At 38.1% G+C, this 21,064-nt stretch overlaps 1 protein-coding gene across 9 annotated transcripts in view; it reads right to left on the reverse strand.

The window, feature by feature from the left end:
- The window catches only part of LOC122399821 (sodium bicarbonate cotransporter 3), a 56,881-nt gene that overhangs the window by 33,327 nt on the left and 2,490 nt on the right, over positions 1-21,064 (reverse strand). For 5 of the 9 annotated variants that reach the window (XR_006259294.1, XM_043400805.1, XM_043400807.1 and 2 more), the window contains exons 1-2: positions 3,544-3,905; positions 928-1,058 (exon numbers count right to left, since the gene is read on the reverse strand). The exons of 1 other annotated variant lie outside the window; for it this stretch is intronic. Coding sequence is in view for 6 of the 8 variants with exons in the window: in XM_043400805.1 (XP_043256740.1) it covers positions 928-1,058; positions 3,544-3,578 (166 nt within the window). In the remaining 2 variants the exon portion in view is untranslated. Of the gene's footprint in view, positions 1-927; positions 1,059-3,543; positions 3,906-17,648; positions 18,013-21,064 lie in introns of those variants that run through there. 3 more of the 9 variants (XM_043400803.1, XM_043400802.1, XM_043400808.1) reach the window with 3 other exon arrangements.

Genomic DNA, 21,064 nt, shown 5'->3' on the forward strand with positions numbered 1-21,064 from the left:
CGAAGATTTAAATGTTTGCATCAATCTTTTTATCAGAAGCTAACCTATACTTCTCAATCATCTTAAAAATTCTGATACTATAGGTGGTTTGAGTATTAGGAAATGATGTTAAACGGGCGTTTTCGAGGGTGCTTTGCTTTACAGTCCAAGAAATCAGAAACCAGAACCCTGCCTCGAATGTAATCGATCGATTCGTATCGTCGACGGTTCAAGATCGCACACCGGGACAGGTGACCTCGGATCCAGACGAGGATCGCGAACGTTGCTGAACGGGCTAACGATTTTCGAAGCACCGTCGCGGCGCGTCGAGCTCTGTGTGCAAACAGGGGAAGCCCGATCCGTGTATCCGGCTGACCTACGCGCGAACGGGCATTACCAGCGATTAAATCGCTAAGAAGAAGCTGTAAGGAGGTTTCGGTCGTGGGCGGTAACTTCCGTCTAAACGGATCAAAGATCAGCGAGAAGCACGCGTGGCTGCGTTCAAACTCGGGCAAATTTCTGCCTAGGAACGACGAACACCAATTCCAGATCCTAACCCAACTTCCTGTCGTCCATTAGCTAATTATCAATCTGAATCTTTCGTCAATCATAGTAATAATGGAGCTTGGTTAATATTAAAAGTGATTCTAACAATATTATGGAACGAGCTTTCAAAAATAAATCCATGATAATAAAAAAAATTCAGACTCCGGGTCAAAATTGACCCAGATTTAACATTGTTACTAATTGATAACTCAAGAAATAAATAATCAAGAAATATTCAAGATTTAAAAAATCAATACAAAATGGCTCCAATGACTCGAATAGTACTCCAGCCGCCATCTTGAAATTTTTGTCCGGTTCTGAGATTGTAATTGGTCGTTCAGAAAGTGAGTTAGCTAGTTTTTTTTTGGGGCCAATCGACGCAAGCGGATGAAATATCGATACCTTCGTAGTCTTTCTCGGTGTAAGACTGATGAGTGATCCGAGCACCGGGATCTTTCGGAGCCTCGTCGTCACCTGTCCCACCTGCGTGGGCCGCGCCACCTCCACGTCCAATACCCGGCTGCATCCACGGTCTAAAAAATAAATCGAACGAACACGTGAAACAAACACAATGATCTTTTTCGGCGGACGCGTGGCTTCGAGCGCGATTCTTCCCGACGAAGTGACCCGGCGAGAACGGCTTCCCCCGACGTTTTCTCGTCTTTCAGCGAGGAATACGCGCGTGGGATCGCGGAATAATTCGCGACCTTCCTTGATAGCTCGGCTACGAGCACGCGATTTTATAATAATTAAACTTCCGCGACGGGAAGCGCTTTGTTTGCGCCGTTTGTCGACCCTACTGGCCGCCATTTTGTTACTTTTCACTCTGTCGAAAGTTTTTTAGCTTCTAGAATAATGCAACGTGTTATAACGTGGATAAAAAGTGATCAAAAGAATGCAAATTTTATAGAAACACTATGTTTGGTTACTTCAGAAATTATGGTCGCCATTTTGTTGCTTTTTACTGTGTCGAAAGTTTTCTAGATTCCAGAATAATGTAACGTGATATAGCTTGGATAAAAAGAAACCAAAAGCATCGTATGAACGCAAATTTTATATAGAAAGACTATGTTTGGTTACTTCAGAAATACTGGACGCCATTTTGTTGCTTTTCACTGTGTCAAAAGTTTTTTAGCTTCTCGAGTAATGTGACGTGCTATAGCTTGGATAAAAAGAAACCAAAAGCATCGTATGAACGCAAATTTTATAGAAAGACTATGTTTGGTTACTTCAGATCCATTAACTGCGTTAATTCTGGCCGCCATTTTGTTGCTTTTTACGGTGTCGAAAGTTTTCTAGCTTCTAGAATAATGTAATGTGTTATAGCTTGGATAAAATGAAACCAAAAGCATCGTATGAACGCAAATTTTATAGAAAGACTATGTTTGGTCACTTCAGATCCATTAACTGCGTTAATTCTGTTCGCCATTTTGTTGCTTTTTATTGTGTCGAGAGTTTTTTAGCTTCTAGACTAATGCAACGTGTTATAGCTTGGATAAAAAGAAATCAAAAGCATCGTATGAACGCAAATTTTATAGAAAGACTATGTTTGGTTACTTTAGATCCATTAACTGCGTTAATTCTGGCCGCCATTTTGTTGCTTTTTACTGTGTCGAAAGTTTTCTAGCTTCTCGAGTAACGCAACGAGTTATAACATGGAAAAAAGAAACCAAAAGCACTGTATGAGCACAAGTAATTTTGTAAACAGAGTTTGGAACTATTGTTTACTTGAAATCTAGATACAAAGAACATTGTACCGTATTGTTTAGAAGTTCAGGAAGCGAGTGAACTTTCCCAGGGGATCCCCTTAACTGCGTTAATTATGTTCATAATATTGTACGCCAGGAGCATAAATTATGGTCGCGTTTGCAACGCGAGCCTCGTTGCTAAAACGAAAAATCGATGGCAACCATATTTGCATCGAGAAATGGAGTATCCCGATGAATAGTTTGTAAGCGTTTAATTACCTATCGAACGTGAAACAATCCCTAAGCAGCGCAGGTAGAATAGTAAGTGTCGTTGTTCGATTCCTAGATAGCCCTTGACATATTTAGATTGCTGATACAAATGAATTCTAAAGAGGGCTGCGGATTGTTTCACTATAACGGAATAATCGCCATAACTGGGTCAGGCTCAGGGAAAAACGAAAAGGGAAGTCGTAGAGGAACACTTTCTGTACAATTTTGTACCACAAAAGCATCAATTCACTTTCCAAATGCAATTATACCGTTCTATTAATGGCTCCTTTTGATCATATTTTTAGGTTAACTGAATGCTTAATTAGTTTTTAATATTATAGAAAGCCTCCATTATATCTCAAATATTTATATACACATCGTCGATACCCAAATTTAAAGGAATTTTAGTTCTAACTATTTCTTTAGAATCGTTTATTAGAAACAAAATGGCGGTAATAGAATTTATTTTATAGATTCCACCAGAGATAGTATTAAATATAACAGAATTAATTTGGTGAAAATTCGTATCATGGAATAAAATTTCTAGTGACTTTTTTTACAGGCTGATCTAGTTACTAGAATCGTACTCTTCGAAACGTTAGATGTCGTGACGCTCAATTGGTCGAGATTTTTAATCCACGTTGAACTTAGCCTAAGTGGAAGATAAAAGCTAATCTCGGCGTGCTTTGAATTGAATAGTTTATAATTAAATCCTTCTAAATCCATCCAATCGACTATTCTTCCCACGCAATTCACGTTCCTATTTCACTTGATTCGACTCTCAGTTAACCCCCAATTATAGATGATTAAAAAATACTAAAAAATTCTTTTTTAATGATAGTAGCCACTTAGATGATTAAAAAATGCTAAAAAATTCTTTTTTAATGATAGTAGCCACTTAGATGATTAAAAAATACTAAAAAATTCTTTTTTAATAATAGCAGCCATTTTAAAATAAAAGCATACCGCAAAAGTAACTAGCGCACACAACTAAATTAAAAATAAATAAATATCCCCCCAAAATAGGAAAATTGTCGAATTAATGAAACAAATGACTCACGAAAAATCGTCTCCCGACCACTCGTAAGTCTGCATATTTTACACGGTGCTTCGAGACCCTCAACGCGAGTCGATATAGGAACAATCGCGCGTCAAATTGGGGATTCCTCTCGTCGATCCAAAGCTCACGGAGCTTCAGCTTTTTCTGGATTGTATTCCGAGCTGACGGGTCATTTTCGCGGCACAATGAGCGTAGGTGACAACGCGCGACATCCGGGCCCACAATGAAACGCCTGTTGTCCGTCCCGACGCTACTAACGAGCGAACGATTAGCAGAAGGAATCGAACGCCGAGGCTCGAGCGCGATTTTCGAGAGGATCGTTCGATCCCCGACGCGCGGGAATTACTGTCGCCGCGTTACGGGTAATCCCCGTTGACGTCTCGTAATCGTAGACGCGATTATTACGCGAAAACGAGCTCGTTCGGTGTACGGCGCAGTTGCATCCGTCGTAATAAAGCTTCGTAAAATTATTCATGGCCAATGACATGTTCTGAAGAATTTCATTGTATATCATTTGAAGATATTGCTATAGTCAATTCATAATATCCACTTAAAAATTGAGTTTTCTCTATTATTAAATAGCTTTTTTGGATCATATAAGACTATTTCTGAAGAATTTCATTGTATATCATTTCAAGATATTGCTATAGTCAATTTATAATATCCACTTAAAAATTGAGTTTTCTCTATTATTAAATAGCTTTTTTGGATCATATAAGACTATTTCTGAAGAATTTCATTGTATATCATTTCAAGATATTGCTATAGTCAATTTATAATATCCACTTAAAAATTGAGTTTTCTCTATTATTAAATAGCTTTTTTGGAAATAAAGAAGCTTGCAAAATTAGAAAAAAATAAATAAAATGTTAATTTTTAAAACACTGCAGTTCTATCAAATAAATTTTAATTTAGCTTTTCATTTATTTATTTTCAATTTCCAGTATTGTATATAAGTATTGATAATAGGTATTTAGGAACACTTTTTTAACTTTTTATAAATAATAATTGTTCAAAATTTACGTGGTCCATTGCTCCTACTGTAAATAAAAAAATAAATTCTATATAAAATTGAAGGATGAATAATTAATTTTACAATTATTTAATAATTTTTTTTTAGCAAATATGGTATTCAATAATGTAATTTATGGGTCTTAGACTCGATCCAAGTCTACAGTTGTGAAAAACGAAGATACGAGACAGAAGTTGGCAACAAGCATGACATATGATATATCATGCTGATGTATAGGTGGATGGAAGAAAATCTAGACTTATGGTTGACAAATAGGGTACGATTTCGTAGAAACTGGGACAGGATGCAGTTTACTTCCAAGTTTAAACAAAAAATGAGATAAAATTGAATCCTCCAAGGGGGATTTATTTCTTTCTTTAAATGGAGCAATTTTTGAAAAGTGAATTGATTCAAATGTTACTTACTGGAGGGAATAAGAAGCTTAGATTGTGTCTAACAATCATTAATTTTCTGTTTTGCATAATTGTTGGACACGCGTTATTTAAAAATTACTTTATCGCCTATTTCGTTACACAGTTGCAAATTTTCGATCGTTATCCCGGGAAATCCATTACCGGAAGCGAGTCCGCCTCCTCTCCAGTTTGGATAATCGACGTTCTACTATAATGAGAAAATTCATTCGACGCGGAAGGCGCGAGGTAAAACGAGGAAAAAGATGATAATCGCTTCAAATCGTAGTTTGAGGTTAGATATTAGTTTGCAAAGGTGTTAACGAACATTAAATGAAATATTTAAGATCGATTAAACTGCACAAATTGAATAGAATGCACATCTAAAGGAAAATAATAAAGTTGCAATAAAAGAAATTTGAAAAATCTTGGACAAATTTTTCGGCGAAAAAACAAAATTTCAAATCATTCTACAAAAATTATTTTTAGTTACAGGGGTCAATTACAATCATTTTTGGTGAATAGACATATCCCCGAAATCCTACTCAGTTTCGAGAAAAAAATTCGAGTAGGTGCCTAAATTTTTGGGCGAAATTAGAAAATTTCAAATCGTTCTGAAAAAATTATTTTCAGTCGCAGGGGTAAATTGCAATCATTTCTTGTGAATACTCATATCCCCGAAATCCTACCCAGTTTCGAGAAAAAAATTCGAGTATGTTTCAAATTTTGTTGCATTAATTTTACTATTAATATCCAAAAATCTGTTGCATTAAAATCATAGATATCATTCTACAATTTTTAAAAAATATAACGTATGAATAAAAATTTAAAAAGCTTTAATTACAGATGAAATATTAATAAAAATCAATGAAAAGTAGCTTATTTAGACACTGTTGTATGTTTCTTCTATAATTCTGTTCCATTAATTTTATTATTGACATTCAAAAATCTGTTGCATCAAAATCACAGATATCAGCCAACAAATTTAAAAAAATATGGTAGAAATTCATGAATAGAATTTGCATCCGAGTTCCACCACGAAGACGCCCTCGTTGCGTGCATGGAATCGGAGCAATGTCGCAAGATAGTTCGAGGAAACCCTCGTGAATCGAGGCCGATCCGTCAGAATGTCAAGATCGCGACGAACCTCGAACGGTCGACGATTACCAGCCGTCAAGTGGATAATTACCGCGCTATGATTATCTGCGTACCGTCTATGAGTGTACGTGGTTTTACATAATGAACGGGCCTAGCTTGTCCACAAAGCCAGAGCGGTGTAACAAACGAGGGGAGGACACGATAATTGTTTAATTGTCGCTGGAGGTCGCCTGGGTGTCCGTCGATACGAAAGAAGCGGAACAGCGACTCCGATTTCTCGCGAACGATCGGTCCGGCGGTGTCCATCTTCCTCCGCCACGCATGCAAACAAACCATTTCTATTTAGCAATAGTACTTCGACCTCTAACAGTGTCTATATAAAATTTTATAGCAGATTAACAATAATTTTCTAATTATTTAATTTTAGAATTTTGGGAGACCTCGTTCAATAATTTATTTACCCTTTAATCGATCAAGAACGATCAGTTTTATTTATTGGATTAGTTTCTAGACTGCAATGTGAATGTGAAAAAATGTAAATTTTTATTAATTAGAATATTGCATTTTCTAACGTGGAACTCGAAGAAAAATAATTATTTTCATCCCTTAATCGAAATTAGACTAAACGAATTCAGTATAGTTTTTAAGAATTTAGTTTAAAAAATGAATGTTCTCGGAAAATTCAATGATTGTTTTATAGTTTTTTAATCCGCGAACGTAATGAAAAAGTTTGAAGCTCATTTGCGCTTTCCCGGGGCGAAGCAATTTTCCCGCGCGAGCGAAATTCGTGATTAGGTTAGGCCGCGGCGGCCGGACGTACAGAGTGGCCAATGAGAGCCATTAACGAGCGACAACAACGTCGAATGAAAAAGTCCTTGTGATACAGACATTTTTTTTGTGGTTAGAGTATCGTACGCTCGCTGACACCGGCTCGTATAATTGAAACGTAAAAGTATAATGATCGAAATAACCGGTCGTTTAAGACGCCGATCAAGGGGGCCGGAGACCGTGTAATTTACCACGCCACGAAGATCACGCAAACGATGCAGCTGAAATTTCTTCGTCGAGCATGAGATTCGATCCTTCCGCTCGTCCCGGTTAGGCTAGACTCGGTTAGGGTCACGCCAATTTACATTTTATCGCCATTGTTAGACTGTTGAGATTCGAAAATATTTTTGAGGTTATTCCAGTCATTGCAATAACAATTATTACACTATTACTAGATGGAATAAATTTATTTTAACCCTCAAATGGCGGCCATCTTGATCAGAATCTGAATTTATTTTATTTCACAAGCTTTGTTAATGAATTTTTGCAATTTTATCGCCATTATTAGTCTGTTGAGATTCGAAAATATTTTTGAGGTTATCCCAGTCATTGAAATAGCAATTATTACACTATGATGTTTATAATTTAATGAGAAACAATAAATTTTTAGTGGAATAAGCGATGAAATTTTATTTTAACCCTCGAATGGCGGCCATTTTGATCAGAATCTGAATTTTATTTTAGTTTACAAGCTTTCTCACTGAATTTTTTCAATTTTATCGCCATTGTTTGTCTGTTGAGATTCAAAAATATTTTTGAGGTTATCCAGTCATTGAAATAGCAATTATTACACTATGAGTGGTACAGATGTTTATAATTTAATGAGAAACAATCATTTTTAGTGGAATAAGTAATGGAATAAATTTATTTTAATCCTCGAATGGCGGCCATCTTGACCAAAATCTAAATTTTACTTTATTTAACAATACAAGACTTCTCACTGAATTTTTGCAATATTTTATTTGTAATAATAATCAAATTTAATAAATAAATTTAAGTTACATTTTTATTTCACCAAAATTATAATTATTTTTTTATTTATTAATAATTTTTAAAAATTAAAATTAATAATATTAAATTTGTTTAAAAATAATATTATTTATCCAAATGGACCTGAAGTATTCCAGACGAAAATTAACAAACATTAAAAACAAAAATTTATTTCGTACGTAGAATAATTTTATAGAATTATATAACTATAGAAAAAAATTCACCAGTTATCTAAATGTTAAAAAGCGTAATTTTAATATATTTTGCAGTGAAAAGAGGTAAGTATTGGGTCAAACTGTTGTGGTCAGCCTGCATAATTCCCTCAATCGGGGCTTCTTTTTTCTCCGCCGTTTGATGTCGCCGTTAGCGTCTGCAATAAACGAAGATTCAAGGGCCAGACTGATAACAGAATCGCGCGTAATCGTCTGTGATGGGTTACTTAGCGCGTCGACATAATTCACCAACGGCATTCTCGAGGAAATGCGACGACAGACAATGTAGCATTGAAATTATTCACGCGTTGGCGAGTCACGAACGGAATTTCGCAATTCGACACATTACGCAAATCGTTTACAAGAATATTATAATAGCTAAACTCAACTGCGATTTCAACTTCCATCAAATCACTGATAATACCTTCGTTTGAAATAAAAATAGATTCCATTGTGGGACGAACAAATCAAATAATTTTTATTTCAATTTTATTAGATATAATATTTATTATGTTAGAAAGAAACTTATGTTGTTTTTTGTATTTGTAGTTGACAATTTTATTAGAAAGAAATTTTTGTTAATTTTTGGTATTTGTAGTTGACTTTAGTAGTTGTGTTGACAAGTGTATTAGAAAGAATCTTTTGTTGATTTTTGTATTTGTAGTTGAGTTTAGTAGTTGTGTTGACAATTGTATTAGAAAGAATCTTTTGTTGTTTTTTGTATTTGTAGTTGACAATTGTATTAGAAAGAAACATTTATCAACTTTTGGTATTTGTAGTTGACTTTAGTAGTTGTGTTGACAATTGTATTAGAAAGAATCTTTTGTTGATTTTTGTATTTGTAGTTTACAATTGTATTAGAAAGAAACATTTGTTAACTTTTGGTATTAGAAAGAAACTTATGTTGATTTTTGTATTTGTAGTTGACAATTTTATTAGAAAGAAACATTTATCAACTTTTGCTTTTGTAGTTGACTTTAGTAGCTGTGTTGACAATTGTATTAGAAAGAAACCTATGTATATTTTACCACGCTTAGAAAAGGCCGTATTTACACCGATTCCAGCAGTCTTATCTAAAAATTTCGTGACTCATGGAATGATAAATGCACCGTTTCAAGTACGAATTCTTCCACTATATTCGTCGAACCGATGAACTGTATCTAGAAACGCGTTCACTTCCGCCAACGAGTGGAACTTCTGCAGTCCTCGAGCAAGTTGAATGGGCGATAAGGGAGATGAAAGATAAACGGTGGTCCACGAAGTTCCGACATGACACCTGTCGACCAACCGCAGATGCAAATTTAACTCAGCGAAACGATACAAATAAATCTAATTACATTCCACTAAAATATTAGTAATACTGTTAAATTTATATGAAAATTGATATTTTATATATTATGTCACTATTAATTTATTAAACTCTTTTTTAAATAAATAATTCGAAGGAGTGAATATTAATGTCAAGAATCTATAAATTTAACCCTTTTCTGGATTGTTCCCCATATCGTTGTTTTTAAAAAGCTAATTCGTGTATTGCATGAAGAAAGAAAGATTGTCCCTTTAGCAGTGGCGTAGATTTTGATCTCAATTCTTTCTGCAACGTTTTCCCTACAATTTCTGGCCTTTATTACTGTTAAATTTATGTGGAAACTGATATTTTATTATATTATGTCACTATTAGTTTATTTATCCCAAAATCTAACGGGGAAATTCTTTTTTAAATAAATAGTTCAGAGGAGGGGGTGAATATTAATGTCAAGAATCTATAAATTTAACCCTTTGCTGGATTATTTCCCATATCATTGTTTTTTAAAAGCTAATTCGTGTATTGCATGGAGAAAGAAAGATTGTCCCTCTGACATTGGCGTAGACTTTGATCTCAATTTTTTCTGCAACGTTCACTCTACAATTTCTAGCCCTTATTATTGTTAAATTGATATGGAAATTGATATTTTATATATTCTATCGCTATTAATTTATTTATTGGCTCCATGGTTGGGTGTAGGAAGGAGTTAATTAATCTTGCGATTCGATGTGGCGAGAGTGACGTCCTAATCTTTCGTAATGAACGGGAAACAAGCTCCAGTAATCACACCCTATGGTTCCAGAGACAATCACGCTTAGGCTACTAGTATTAAATGCTACCTTGGCGCCATTTTCTCGTCGAAACTAACATCTACCTGGAGTAATTATTATACAATGTTGCTTTTCAATCGTTTTAGGTTATAATTTACACTCGTGGCGATTTTATATAATTTCTTCTGTGGGATCGGGAAGATAATGACTCCGCTCTGTTCCGTTCCGCACAATTTTATTGTTGCTGTCGTACAACGACGTGACTCGTGGTGCGGGTTACGCTCGACTCTCTGGTACGATCATCGCCACCGTACCAAGAGGCCTTCAAAAACAAAAGACGGTCAGAGACGACGACAACGGCTTTTCGGCTCACGCGGCTCTGGTCGTCTCGTGTGCAACCATCGTCTCGTGTGCAACCATCGTCTCGTGTGCAACCATACATTGTAGCGGCTTCGAACGGCTAAGGCGTATGTGGTGCCTTGGCCGCCACACTACCCCCCTGCCAGTAATTGGCACAATTACGAAAAATTGACCGACTACATTACCACTACCATTTACTCTATTATATAAAATACGTTATCCTAACTAAGATTTACATTACAGTATTTGAACAGAGTTGAAAAAAAAAGGAATTTACATGGAGTTTAATATATAATACGTAATACCTAAAAATACATGAAAGTACATAAAAGTGATGGAAAAAAATAAATGGTATATGATACTTATTATAATAATGCGCAAGCCTTAAGTACTACCGCGTAATTTGAAATCGCTCGGGAAAACGTACGCGTCTACCTGAACGCGTAACACGTTGCTGTATAACCGGCGCATTGTCAGGTACGTTTGTTTGTGTGACCGGCTGATTTTCTATGCTCACGGGATCCGGTCTGTTTTCTGCTAGCATATAAGCAGGCTTTAGCCTTTCAATTGATATATTTATTTCCTTACCTCTAATGTTTATTGTAAATGTTTTTTCGCCTCGGCGCACTACGGCGTATGGACCTTCATAAGCGGGTTGTAAAATAGTTTTGGCTGAATCTGTTCGGATGAAAACATGTGTTGAACTGCTAAGATCTTTGAAAACGAATGTACGATTAACGGAATGGCGTGATGCATTAGAGGGACTCAATTTAGAAAAATGGTTGCGTAGTCTATTAGTAAAATCGGAAGCATTTCCTGTGCCTTCCGCTGAATGCGAAGACAAGAACTCTCCCGGTAATCTTAATGGCTCGCCATAAACTAATTCCGCTGAGGTAGCGCCGAGGTCTTCTTTCCAGGCGGAACGAATACCGAGTAGAACCGTCGGAAGTATTTCTGTCCACTTGTCGGATCCGTGGCACCTTATAGCCGACTTGAGCTGTCGGTGAAAACGCTCTACCATCCCATTGGCCGCTGGGTGATACGCCGTTGTGCGAAGGCGTGTGGATCCAATTAAATTGTTCAGCGCAAAAAATAATTTGGATTCGAATTGCCTACCCTGATCGGTGGTAATCCGTACGGGAGCACCAAACCGCGCTACCCAACCGTCATAAAAGGTTCGAGCTACGGTTTGGGCCTCCTGATCGACCATGGGGAAGGCTTCCGGCCACCGCGTATATCTGTCTACACAGGTCAGACAATACCTGAAACCTTCGGACACCGGTAAAATTACTATGTCTAAATGAATGTGTTCGAATCGCGCAGAAGGTTTAACAAATGTAGCCAATGGTGCAGTCACATGACGGGAAATTTTTGATCTTTGGCACGGTATACAGCAACGTGTCCACGTGCGAACATCTCTTTTAATCGACGGCCAAACATAACGTTGCGTTATGAGCTTGATCGTCGCGTTAATACCTGGATGTGATAATACATGTAACATATTAAAAACTGCGCGTCGGAAAGGAGGGGTGACATAAGGTCTTACATTCTTAGTCGAAATATCGCAAAAAATTTCGGAAGACGTGCCAGGCAACGAGACTTTGCGTAATCGCAGGCTAGATTCGCTATTCAACAACCGCTGCAACTCCTCATCCTGGGCTTGCGATTTTGCCAATTCTTCGAAATTAATCGAGTGGTTAACCGTTTCCACTCTGGACAGTGCATCGGCAACGACGTTGTCTTTACCGGAAATATGTTGAATATCTGTAGAGAATTGCGCAATGTAATCTAGGTATCGGAATTGTCGAGGAGAGCATTTATCTAATTTCTGTTTGAAAGCGAAAGTTATGGGTTTATGGTCTGTAAAAATCGTGAAATGTCTGCCTTCGAGCATATGTTTGAAATGTTTTATTGCTAAATAGATAGAAAGTAGTTCCCGGTCGTAAGCTGAATACTTCTTTTCGGCAGATCCTAATTTCTTAGAAAAGAATGCTAATGGTTGTCGTTCGTTGCCGACGCACTGATGTAAAACAGCTCCTACGGTGTAATCAGAAGCATCGCAGGTAACCGACAATGGAGCGTTGACCGCAGGATGAGAAAGCAGGGTTGCGTTTGCTAAACTATTTTTGGTATTTTCGAAAGCCTGACGCGCTTCCGAAGTCCAGGCTATCGAGGTCTTGCCCTTTAAATTGCCGGCTAGAAGGTCGTTCAAGGGTGCTTGAAAGCGAGCGGCATCTGGGATAAAACGGCGGTAAAAATTAAGCATTCCCAAGTACTGCCTCAAATCCTTCGCGTTTTTCGGAAGGGGAAATGACTTTATGGCTTGTACCTTGCCGGGCAAAGGTTGAGTGCCGCTTTCATTTACCCGATAGCCTAGAAATTTAACTTCTTCCTGTCCGAACGTGCATTTATTCGGATTAACAACAATGCCATAATCTTTTAATCGTTTAAATAATAATTCTAAATGGCGCAGGTGATCGGCTTGGGATTCTGAGGCGACCAAAATGTCGTCTATATACGCGTAACAAAAATCGAAACCGCGTAAAATTTCGTCGATAAAGCGCTGAAATGTTTGCGCGGCATTTCGTAACCCGAACGACATGTACGGGAATTCAAAAAGCCCGAACGGCGTTGTAATGGCCGTTTTTTCCGACGTCTTCCGACGCAACCGGAATCTGATTATAAGCTCGGACGAGATCTATTGTGGAAAATACCTTTTTGCCACTCAGTTGTTGCGCAAAATCCTCAATGTGACGCACGGGGTATCGGTCGGGAATTGTCCGTGCGTTTAACGCTCTATAGTCACCGCAAGGCCTCCAAGCTTCTTCGCCCTTCTTCGGAACCATATGAAGGGGTGCTGACCACGCGCTCTTCGAAGGACAAGCGATGCCCATCTTCACCATCGCGTCGAACTCCTTCTGGGCAGCCCTGAGCCGGTCCGGTGCAAGCCGCCGCGGCTTGCTGGAAACGGGTGGTCCAGGGGTTGTCTCGATGTAATGCACCGTTTGGTGCGTAGTCCTCATCGGGGTGCCGCTAGGCCGTGTAAGTTCCGGCATCTGCATCAGGAGCTGGTGGTAAACGGTAGTCCCTGCTACTGTCTTCACCGACGGCGTTTCATCCTCGGCTCGTGTTCCGCGGACCGTTAACGACGTGGTCCGATCGACGAGGCGACGATTGCGGATGTCCACCATAAGATCGAAGTGATCGAGAAAGTCTACCCCGATTATGGGTTTTGTAACATCCGCAACCACGAATCGCCACACGAAATCCCGTCGTAGGCCGAGGTGCAGGTTTAACGACACTGTCCCGTAGGTGTTAATTACACTCCCATTCGCCGCCGCCAGCTGGTACTCCGATCTTTCTCGCAATCCGCCTAGCAGGCGGCGCGGAAAAACGCACAAATCGGCCCCGGTATCCACTAAAAATTCCGTCTTCGAGCTGTTGTCTAAGATGAAGAGGCGGCGTGATGCTGGATTTGTGTCGCTGGCCGCCATCAACGACTCCCCAGGTCGTTTCCCTGATCCGTGGCGTTCCAATTGCACGGTGCAACGCACCTCTGCGCGGCCGGACCGAACCGCCAATGGTACCAGCATTTCCCTTGATGGTCCATTTGTCCTCCCGCGGGCCGCTCTCGCGATCGCGATAGAGATCGTCTGCGGTAGCGCGAGTTTGGATGATTTCGGTGGGTCCACCTGCGACGGGAAGATTGCCCCTGGTCCACCAAGGATTCACGGATGGCAGAAATTTCCTGCCTCAAGGAAAGAGCCAATTGTGACATCTTAATGTTTAACATGGCCTCGATGCTCGGGCCCGGCGGGGGTATTTGGCAGGATGCAGATACGCCCGTAGTCGCGGCCTCCGTGACGTGTACCCGCGGTGTCATCGTATCCGCGACAGCGTCTGCCAACTCTGCTACCTTATCCAGCGGGGTGTCCCGCTGCGTGGATAAAATCACCTGCATATTAGCAGGTAGCCGGCCCATCCAAAGCGTCCGCAATACACCGTCCGAAAAAGCCGTACCGGCCAATCCGCGCAGGTGACGAAGAAATTGGGACGGTTTTCTGTCCCCGATTTCCTCGTGTTCCAATAACCGTCGCGTTTTCTGTTCCTGCGAAGCACTAAGCCGGCGAATAAACTCATTTTTTAGCGTCGTGTACGGATCCGCGGCCGGGGGATTCATGATAATGTCTCTTACTTCCGCGGCGTGTCGCGCACTTAACGCGCCGAGAATGTACCCGAATTTCGTGGTCTCCGACGTTACATTGGATACCTCAAAACTTCTCTCTACCATTGAAAACCACATCTCCGGGTCTCCCGGACAAAACTCGGGTATCCGTACAGCGACGCGATCAACTGCCAACGGCACACCCGCGGATGTCCCTGCGTTAACGTTAGGGTCAGTCATTTTACCAGTCTTGGTCACAAAAAAAAAATAGTTTCACCGCACACACACACCGCGCTTACTATTTGTCAGACCGTGTCCTTTTCTTATGTCCTTAACACTATACACTTATTTCTCTACCCTAACTAATATTGTCCGTATACGAAAAATGTCCAAATTTTCTTAAAAAAAACTTTACTTGCGCGGCGAGATCACGTCGGGGTCACCAATGTGGGATCGGGAAGATAATGACTCCGCTCTGTTCCGTTCCGCACAATTTTATTGTTGCTGTCGTACAACGACGTGACTCGTGGTGCGGGTTACGCTCGACTCTCTGGTACGATCATCGCCACCGTACCAAGAGGCCTTCAAAAACAAAAGACGGTCAGAGACGACGACAACGGCTTTTCGGCTCACGCGGCTCTGGTCGTCTCGTGTGCAACCATCGTCTCGTGTGCAACCATCGTCTCGTGTGCAACCATACATTGTAGCGGCTTCGAACGGCTAAGGCGTATGTGGTGCCTTGGCCGCCACACTTCAAAAACTTGTGTGATAAATATATGCAAAATTAATTATAGTGATTCATCTTTGTTCATAAAATTTAAAATTGTTAAAGAAATATATTATCTAAGATCATATCAAATGCCAGATGAATATATGGTAAATGTATGTTAAAAAACAAGGTTAGGCGAAAGTGTCAACATCAAAGATGGCGACGAAATAAAATGCATGCAAAGACTTATGGGAAAATGATGAAATATTTAGTCTTTGAATATAGTGATTCATATATATTAATAGAATTTATTATTAATACATATTGTATAGTTAATACATCAAGAACATAAATGTAAAAATTGAGGTTAGAGAAAATATTAAAAACAAAGATGGCGTCGAAATGAAAGGCACAACGTGAATGGTAATAATATTCCTAAAACGAGGAAGTTTTGTATTTGTGATTGCAAATGACTATGACAAATTACTAATTAATATTCATTTCTGTCAGCCAAGTTAATGAATATCCTACAAGAAATATATTTCTAGCTTTTTCCCTATTTACCTGGAGTAATTATTATACAATGTTGCTTTTGTATCGTTTTAGGTTATAATTTACACTTGTGGCGATTTTATATAATTTCTTCAAAAACTTGTGTGATAAATATATGCAAAATTAATTATAGTGATTAATTTTTATCCATAAAATTTAAAATTGTTAAAGAAATATACTATCTTAGATCATATCAAATGCCTGATGAATATATGGTAAATGTATGTTAAAAAACAAGGTTAGGTGAAAGTGTCAACAACAAAGATGGCGACGAAATGAAATGCATGCAAAGACTTATGGGAAAATGATGAATATTTAGTCTTTGAATATAGTGATTCATATATATTGATAGAATTTATTGTTAATACATATTGTATAGTTAATACATCAAGAACATAAACATAAAAATTGAGGTTATGGAGAATATTAAAAACAAAGATGGCGACGAAATGAAAGGCACAATGTGAACAGTAATAATATTCCTAAAACGAGGAAGTTTAGTATTTGTAATTGCAAATGACTATGACACATTACTAATTAATATTCATTTCTGTCAGCCAAGTTAATGAATATCATAGAGGAAATATATTTCTGGGTTTTTCCCAATTTTCTCTGCACAGTTCACGTTTGTTGCATTCGATGTTTAGTTTTAATACGTAATAATAAATAATTATATCTAATCGAACGATAAAAACAGCTGATTCGTGAATCGTGCGCGTCGATCTACGGTCGTTTCCTGTTCCAGAAACAAAAGACGACGTCAACGAGGAGATAAGATGTCTCTGTAGTTTTCATCGGTCGAGAGATAGCGATAAATCTTTGAAAAAGACTCCAGTCGCGGAATGACCCCCACGGTCATCGCGAATTTGCATCCTACTTACGCTTTCAGAGACCTTCGGCCATCTTATTAGACACTAATCGCAATTTGGCTGTAACCCATTATCTTTCACGACTCGTTGCGAGAAATAACTTTATTACTCAACATTAATCTTCAATTACGAGCCACTTTTGTAATCTTCAATCGCTTATCAGCTACTTGTAACTCTGGATTTTATCAGAAATTATAAAAACAAAAGTGAAATTGGAAATTGACACTAACAACTATAGTATATTTTAATATTATGCTACATGGATCTCTGTTAAACAATACTTCAGAAATTTGCAATTTATTAAAATCTACATAAAAAAAAAAAATAAAATCAAAAGAAATTAAATTTTATTAAACAAATTAAAAACAAAAGAGTTAACGTTTCACGAAACATGTTCGACGAAATCGCTAGTAAAAAGGCCGTAATCGTTCCGTGATTAGTATGTTAATCATGTCCGAGTCCCCTCCGATCGTTAGTCACCGATCTAGTGACCACAATCGCCAACAATTAATCGTTCGACCGTGAACGACGCAGAGAAAACATCGAACGACGTTTTCCTCAATTTTCCATCGATCTACGATCGATAAACGATAAATGGAACACGTGGAGGACCGTGAAAAAATAGTAAATAAGTATTCCAATAATAATTCACAGTATTTAGAATAATTACAACTAATAGTATCGCAAATGAGACATTTTTGTCCTTCAATCTTTCATATGTTTAGTTTAAAAATTTCTATGTCTTATTTTCGTAAGTAGAAAATAGTATTCACTCGTGATTTAAGTATTTAATGATATTTCAACATTTTTCGGTATTTACTTACGCGAATATTTCGGTATTTACTCGTTTAGTGTCGAATTATTTCAAATTTTCCCGCGCCCTGATCGCGCGCGACGAATGGACGAACGAAAGGGAACTGAGAAGAAAAGTGTACTTGTGGCTGTCCAGATTCATGTTAGACGTGGTTCCTTCGATGACAGTCGACGATTGGCGGGGAAGAGGTTGCTGGGAACCCGAACAATAGGGTTGATTTCCTCCGTGGGCGTGAATTGCACACACGCTTGCCAGCCAGACGGACGCTCGTCGGTCCCCGGTGATCGCCACTCGCGCGCGTTACGCGGTTTACACGCGCGTTTACGTACGTCTAAGCAGCGCGATGATCGCCGATCAACTGTTTACTACCAGCTGACACCGCCGTGTTTGCGTTCCGAAGGTCTTCCATCCTGTGTGATCGACGGCAGTCGGCGGGCGCGGGTCGATCGGTGGCCACACACGCTCGACCGGCATCAGCTACCGAGTTTCGAGCTGATAAGCAATCTCCAGGCTTGGATAATCCACCGCCTGCTCGAAATCTGCCCAAAATTCTTCGACGATCGAGTAAATCGTCATTGGTAACCTCTGTTGGGGCTAGTAAAGCCCCGAAAGATCTACCCAGAGGCCGCCATATTGGAATATTGGGAGGTTACAGCACTGCTGTACAGTTGGGATGATCTTCTTTGGGGCAGGATATAGGCAAAAATAAATTACTTTTTTAGTTTTAGGTTAGAACATTCGATGGATCAGTTTTATAGTAAAAATTAGTGTTAATAAGTTTCTAGTATGTTTATTAGGTTTGTTGTTAACTTTCTTGAATAGTGCACTCTTCAGTGAGCACTGCTGTACAATTGGGACAGTTTAGTTTGGGGCAGGATATAGGCAAACGTAAATTACTTATTTATTTTTAGGTTAGAATGTTCGATAGATGTTTTATTGTAGTAATATTCAGTACCAATGCGTTTCTACGATACTTATTTATTTTATTGTTAATTTTTTCGAAAAGTGCACTTTTCAGTAAGCACAGTCAATACAATTGGGACAATTTTATTTAAAACAAAATATTCGATGAACTAACAGACTTATTTAATTTTATTTTAAAATGCATGATAGATAAGTTGCGTTATTGTAAGAATGTTCAGATTTATTTTTAACTTGAACGATGCATATTTTAGTAAACACTGCTACATGTATACTTGAGATAGTCTTGTTTAGAATATAGAAAAAACTAAAAAACCTATTTACTTTTAGTTTAAAGTGTTCGATAGATCAGTTGTTTTATTATAAGAGTGTTTAATGTCAACGAGTTTCTATTGAGTTTGTTTTATTTTTAACCTTCTTGGAAAGTGGATTTTCCCAGTCTTTTAAATCGAATATTTTATAAATATGCTTTTTAAAATTAATGTAAGTCCACTTTGTTATACATTGAGATATTTAAAGGTGTAAATTTAACCTAAAACTTGTGGATGGTTTTGGGACGCTGGAGACAATGGTGGCTCGTCCGATCGTCCACGTTCAGCTGCATTTGGGCGCGGTCAAGTACAGCACTTTGGGATTGGGTGACCGCTCAGGGAAAACCTCGCGTATTACCGAATTGATTTGATGATTACATTTATATTATTATAACCACCTATCTTTTAGTGTTTTAATTATTACTAATAAAAAAAATAACCAATTCTTAGATGGATGAAATTATATTGTATAATGTTTCAATATTATACAAGCCTCGTATGCTTCGTTATAAATAAATAATAAACTAGATTAAAAGAATCTAGTAGAGAACGCGTATATATGAAATTGTATTTAGTAAATCTTCTTACAGAAAGGGGAAAAATCGCACAGAATAGTCGTTATTATTATTGGTTAAATCAAGCGCTCCTCCCCTCCGTATGAAATCAATTTGCATTTAGTATAGAGTCCTCAGTCCTCCATCTTGTCTCGGTGGTTTTCGAAGGAAACGGAATCGCGTGATCCCCCCGGGGGGAATGGTTGGATTCAAAGCTTTTTACAGGTTTATCGATAATAATCACACTCGAAATAACTCCGTCGGCGTCTTCTGTTGTTATCTTTGTCGTCGTACACAATCAGGCTTGCCAGTTTATCTCGAGTGTGCGATAACGAGTAGTGTTCCGTATTCTTTGTAGGAACGCCCTAAATGTATAATGAGACGAATTCACGCGAATGCATACATTTTTCTGGAATACCCACAGAAAAATAAAACATATTTTTTTTTTGCATAATAGTGTACGTAACATGTAAAAAAAACTATAATAATATTTGCAATAACCTGTAGATTGTTAAATGAAAATTTAATCCAATAATTTTAATTCTAAATAATTTTTGTAATATTTTTTTAATTTTTTTTGAATTTTAGAATATAAAATTGAGGGTGTGAAGGAGTACTCAAATGAAAATTTAATTCAATAAGTTTAATTCTAAATAATTTTTGTAATATTTTTTGAATTTTTTTTGAATTTTAGAATATAAAATTAAGGGTGTGTAGGAGTACTTCAAGGCCAATCAACGTGGATTATTCGAGCTCGTTAACGAGCATTCTGCCGTCGATTATTCGTAGTTCTAATTGGAAGCCACCGATCAACGCCGGGTCCGGATCAGACCTCGTTTCCAATTTCGGTCGTGTAGTTTGTTGTGGCACGACGCCGCGGTCGGAAGCGTTGCCCCGTCGTCTCGTAATGCACCGCGGCTCCGGCCGATAAATTAACGTCGTACGTGCGAATTCGAACAGAATTTATCACTCGTATTAACCGTCTAATGAACGGTGCGTGTACGCTAACGAGCCTCCGCACGCGAGTCGGGTCGAATTTAAAAAGGAAAAGTCAAGTGAAATGTCAGGAGTCACCAGCATCGTGACTGGTAAATATTAATTATTACAAGAATCTATCAATTTAACTCTTACTTTGCTGGATTCCTTGCCATATCCATGTTTCTTAAATTTCAGCTAATTCTATCGTGTACTGCATGGAGAAAGAAAGATTGTCCCTTTGGCATTGGCGTAGATTTTGATCTCAATTCTTTCTGCAACGTTTTCCCCTGCAGTTTCTAGCCCTTATTACTGTTAAATTTATGTGGAAACTGATATTTTATTATATTATGCCACTGTTAATTTATTTATGGTAAAATGCAAGGGGAAATTCTTTTTTAAATAAATAATTCAGAGAAGGGGGGTGTATATTAGTGTCAAGAATCTATAAATTTAACCCTTTGCTGGATTGTTTCCTATATTATTGTTTTTTAAAAGCTAATTCGTGTATTGCATGGAGAAAGAAAGATTGTTCCTCTGTCATTGGCGTAGACTATAGTTTTGTAGTTTTTATTGGAAGACTTTGAAGACGTACATATTAATAATGTCAAGAATCCATAAATTTAACTCTTACTTTGCTGCATTAATTCCATTCTTTCCCATAT

This window comes from Colletes gigas, unplaced genomic scaffold, assembly GCF_013123115.1.
Source record: "Colletes gigas isolate AHSC1104 unplaced genomic scaffold, ASM1312311v1 Colletes_gigas_Sc00015, whole genome shotgun sequence".
Classification (NCBI taxonomy): Eukaryota; Metazoa; Arthropoda; class Insecta; order Hymenoptera; family Colletidae; genus Colletes; species Colletes gigas.